The sequence below is a fragment of the Rhagoletis pomonella genome, unplaced genomic scaffold, assembly GCF_013731165.1.
Source record: "Rhagoletis pomonella isolate Grant_MI unplaced genomic scaffold, Rhpom_1.0 Rhpom_scaffold_09823, whole genome shotgun sequence".
Lineage (NCBI taxonomy): Eukaryota > Metazoa > Arthropoda > Insecta > Diptera > Tephritidae > Rhagoletis > Rhagoletis pomonella.
Genome location: NW_023468354.1, coordinates 1 through 5420, shown reverse-complemented (window position 1 = coordinate 5420; position 5420 = coordinate 1). Strand labels below are relative to the sequence as shown.

The 5420-nt window shown below is 36.5% G+C and overlaps 1 protein-coding gene across 1 annotated transcript; it reads left to right on the top strand.

Annotated features, from left to right (window-relative positions):
* The first annotated feature begins 3881 nt into the window (after positions 1 to 3881).
* Positions 3882 to 5154, top strand: LOC118756324 (dendritic arbor reduction protein 1-like). Its single transcript, XM_036491097.1, has one exon. It carries the CDS (start codon positions 4150 to 4152, stop codon positions 5152 to 5154), a length of 1005 nt encoding a protein of 334 aa, XP_036346990.1. The 5' UTR covers positions 3882 to 4149.
* Positions 5155 to 5420: the final 266 nt, after the last annotated feature.

Below are 5420 nucleotides of genomic sequence, written 5' to 3'. Positions count from 1 at the left end.
AATTTATTCAATAAAAAAAAGTCTTGTTTTGTTGTCGGTGAATCCGAATATGGGGTTCCCTTGATTCTTCAAGGTAATCTAGAGGTCATGCCGAGGTCATCCCAAGGGCAAAATTGTATTGAATTTTCAGGTTTACTCAATGAATTTTTCTCTACTTGAGCTGCAAATGACCTCGAACCTGACGTGATCGAAGCTAACAGACCTCGGATTCACATTCAGGGCGTCGAATAACATTGGGAATATAGAGGTGTGGTTCAATATGCAGATACTTGATTTTTTTTGTAAACCTGTGTTATTAACAAAATCATATAATGAGCTGCTGGATATACATTAGGGTGGTCCAAAATAAGTTAAGTCGGAATTTTAAGGCACTCACCCCCTAGGATTGTTCTATATCGAAAAAAGTATACCCCATTTTTTATTTTGAAATCAAAAAATATTTAGAGGTCACTCAAAGCGCTCAAAGCTTTTCACGCATTTGATATGGGAAAAAACAACTTTTCGTAGAAATGGTATGGAATTCGTGAAAATCAATATGTATTTTTCGATCGGAAACCTCTGGTTCTCTTCAGGAGACTTCCGATAACAATACCCCATTGTTTACTTAACCATTTTTTATTACTGAAGATTTTTTATTCATGTATTCCCCCATTGCATTTTTAGACAATTTAGGGGGTTTTGGTGGACGTATTAAATATAGTTACTATGAAAGAAATTTTAAATAAGAGCTTTCCGATCGAAAAATATTGATTTTCATTTCCATTTCTACGAAAATTTGTTTTCCCTCATATAAAATACATGGAAAACTTTGAGCACTTTAAGCGACCTCTAGAAATTTTTTGATTTCAAAAAAAAAAAAAATAACTGGTGGTATATTTTTTTCGGCAATACTGGGGGGTGAGAGCATAAAAATTTGCGACTTTACTTTTTCACATGCATTTTTTTTTGGACCACCCTAATATACATACATACATATACATATGTACATAGTATGTTTGGCTAATTTATAGTTGTCACAATGCGTGCATATCTTTCATTCATACCCGAGACAGAAATATTTCCTTAAGAATTATTCACCTCAATGTTGAGAAGGCATCCATTTTGCATTATTACTACCATTGGACAAACATACATACGTTCATACACCCGCACATGAGGTTATGTGTGTAATATTTAAGTAACATTGTCGCACAAAATAAACCATCATTTTAATATTAGTGCTTATCTATTTACTTTAAAACTTTAAAACTTAAAACGGCTTTAAAACGGCGATGGGTAACGCCTTGCCCGCGGGCAAAGCTCTTTGAACTTTCTATACATTTTTGTATGGACGCGTGCAAAGTGCCCACCCTGAAAAACCCTCTAAAATTAAGCGAAACATATGCTTATGAATATATGCTACATAAGTATGTGCAGCGACGTACTGATTGCCAGTGACTAGGGATGGCAAAAAAAAAAAATCGATTAATTTAATCAAATGATTAATAGATGCCATACCTATCTAGCAGTGAACATTTATTTACCTTGCCACCACCATTCTAGCAATAATGATATGAAAAATAAAAATTAAAATATCAAAGTATCAATGGTCATTTGAGCCACTGAAGACCCCATACGAGCAATTGTGTGTAGTTGATGGTTAAAACTTCTTTGGTGTCTCAGCTAAGAAGAGGTTATTAATGTAGCTTTACTTTGAGGAGGAAAAAGTATCTTAATTTTTCTTAACAAAATTATTTGTACTGTCTTTGCTAGTCATTGCAGTATGACTGGACTACAATAAGCTAATATACGCTCATATTTAGTAAGTAAATATATTCATAGAAGCATAGTATGGTATATTATGGTTTTTCACATTATTACCGTAGTTAAATGCAGTCTATTTCTTGAATGGAAAAATTCATTCATAAAAGTAGTAATCGTTGTGGTTGGCTTAGTACACATTAATTGTTTGAACCTCAACGGGTGTTGAATGTCAACGTCACACAGCAATCGCTTAGTAGTCAAATGGTATTTTAGTTTATTCGGAAAAATCGCATAACACTAATAATCACTTCGTCTTATCGAAACGAAAAAAGTCAATTTAAAAACGATTTTTCCTATTAGTTGATTGCTTTTGTTGTATACTAACGCGATTAAAATTTTCAAAAATTTAAATTTGTTGTTAACATTGTGGCTAAAAATTCTAACAAGTTTTTTTTCAGGTACCGTAACTGCTATGCTGTTTGTAAAAAAAAGTCGAAAAATAATCGTTATTTTTTCATCAATATGTTTTCAATCAAAAATTAACAATTAAAATTTAGCTTTTATTTTTTCGATCAAAAGTAAAAGTTAACTTTTCACTTTTATTTTTTCAATAAAAAACAACAGTTAATATGTTAGTTATATATTTTCAAACAAAAAAAAAACAAATTTACTATGGACTTCATTTTGTTTTATTGCCTTCCTTATCATTGCACAAACAATAAAACTTTTCTAACTTAACGTTTACAAGCAGGTGAAATAGCGTTTAAATTTTGAACAAAATAAAAGTAAAAATTTTTAACCAAAAATACAGCTCAAACATTAATTCTTACTTTTTTGTCGAAAAATTAAAAGTCACATGTTTACTGTTATTTTAGACTGAATAAACCAAAGTCAAATCTTTAATGTTTGTTTCCCCTTAAAACTAGTAAACAATTTTGCACCTGTTTTGGTCTTGCAAATTTTCTGATTTTTTAAATTTTTTTAATAAGTAGACTTAAGCTTATCTTGGAAATAATTAAGTCTTTTATTACTCTCAAATGGGTTTTAACTACATAAACATATACTCACATATAATTAAATATGTACATTAGACAGTATCACAAAAAAAGTTCAATTTGTTCCAAGTGATTTTGAACATTTAAGGCGTATTCACCGTTCGTGTCCGGGCGCTTTTTGCTGAACATTGTTTGTTCGAATCAAATTGATTTTCCTGCTTTTCTGTACGAACGACTTGATGATTCGGGTTGCGGCGTTCTCCTTTATATGCGTTTGCAGCGAATTGCATGTATTATTTGCCCTTAAAACCGCATGTGGGCAACAATATTATCAGCTGTTTGCTTCAGAACAAAATAAAATGAGCCGAACTGAACGGTGAAACGTAGTTCAGCACCCTCTTCGGCAAAAATGTTTTGAGTGCAAATAAAAAGTTGTCCGGATACGAACGATAAATCCACCTTTACTTACTATGAGGATATTCCAGCGGTGTAAATTTGTTTCGGCAGCCCGTAAGAAACCTACATATTTCCCTCTGAAAATATTATCTTCTCACAACAAACTAAAAAGTGATGATATTTTTCTGAACATGGAACCCTCTAGTCAATATTTAGTTAAAAGTTCAAAAACATACTTCCATGATACAGGGCACCCTGACTAGGTATTTTTCGAGCCTAGTAATTCGACATGGAGATTATTTTTCTGACACATAATATTGAGTACAGGGTGGCGCGTTCAGAAAAATTAACATAAATTGCAGATTTTATTAGACATGATGATAGCACTGTATACTTTTAATAAGATACACCTACCATTTATAGAAATCGAATATTATATAAAAAGATTATAGAAAAAACCCGATTTAACTATAACTACATATGTACAAGGTGTCAAAAAAAAAAAGGGTTACACTCCTGTTATACCTGCTCCCATAGTCAGAATTCAAAATCGTTTGAAACAAATCGAAATTTTTTTGACCCATACATCGTGATACGGCCTAATGTACATGCCTCTTGGCCATATTGTGTTACTACTGTAATATACACCACCACACACTGCATTTGTAGCATTAAATTCCTTCATTGCTAATCTTCGTCTGTATGTTTTTGTTTTTCTTTTATTGCGCAAAGGTCCATTCTTCCGACTGTGTGCGCGGTGCCGGCAAGTGCGTTGACCGCAAAGTCATTTTGTTGGTAGTAACACAATAAAGTACACGAACGCATTCTTGCCCAGCCAAACACCTGCCACTGCCTGCCACTGCAACGCGACGCACGTGCAAAATCTTTCGCGGCATCTGAGAGCCACAGCTTAATTGCTGCGCTCATACACGCATGTGTCGTTAAAGTGGTTGCAACAGCAACTGGGATTACAGCGCGGCAGCAGCAAATTCACCGTTTTCAAAGGAGCAACACCATGCTGCAGAATCCTTCGAAATATCATCCAAATCCGTTTTCTCACTTGTTGGCCTTGCATAGCACTCAGGCTGTGGTGAATAGCAGCAATATCGTCACTCATCAAACGCATTTGGCTGCCTTGCCGCCGGTTTTCGCAGCACAAAATCAGCTGCAACTGCAACATCAGCAACAGCAGCAGCAACAACAACAACAACACCAGCAACACTACCATAATCATCATCCAACAACAACATTGCCGACTATCAGTCAACAGCACAGCAATGCATTTCTGCTGCAAAACCATCCACCACGCCAGCAACAACACAACACCCACGCGCATACGCGCACAGGCGAGCTGCTGGATGCGACCAGTACCTCCCTCGACATGGGCAAGTCGTTCACGATTGCCGCCATTTTGGGCTTGCAGAAGAGCGCAATGGAGAATAGCCGCAAGGATTACAACAACGCAATCAATTTATCGCTAAATAGTAGTGATGAAGATGGCGGCAAGGATGCCAGCTTGGGGCGATCAGCGCATAGTAGTCAACAAGCGTTTAGTGATGAGGAAGTGGAAATTAGCGATCAACAATCACACAATTTACGTATGCCAGCTGCTGGCGGTGGGAGCGGCGGCGGCGACAGTGGCATAAAGTCGCTGAAGTGCGTGCGAAATGCCAATAATTTGTATCAACAAAATGGCAACCCCTTCGATTGTAATGGCAATGCCAGCGCCGCTCTGATACATCGTTACTTACCAATACCAGTGTCGTCTAAGCCAACGACGGCGGCTACATCATCGTTTGTTGCTGCAGCTGCCGCAGTAACGCAACATCATCATCAACAACAGCAACAACAACAACAACAAAATCTATTGCTGTCCCATGTGCGTTCTGTGGCCTCAGCAGCGGTGGCTGCGTCGGGATCATCGTCTGCGCTGCAGAGCTTGCAACAGTTGCATCAACATCATGCGGCGCAGCAAAGCTCCTTGAATTTGCAACGCGAGAAGCATAAGTCGGGTGAGTGAAATGGTTTGAAAAACTGTGTATATACATATATGTATATCCAAAAATGCATGTGAGAAAGTACCCTACAAGACATTGCTGAGCACTTTAGGCAAAAATTCTCACACATTTACACTTTTGTTTTTGTAGTACGGCATAAATGACCCTACAAGACATTGCTGAGCACTTTAGGCAAAAACTCTCACACATTTGCACTTTTGTTTTTGTAGTACGGCATAAATGAGTAGTTTGACTATTAGTACTGAGGACTTTCTGATGACAACATTGA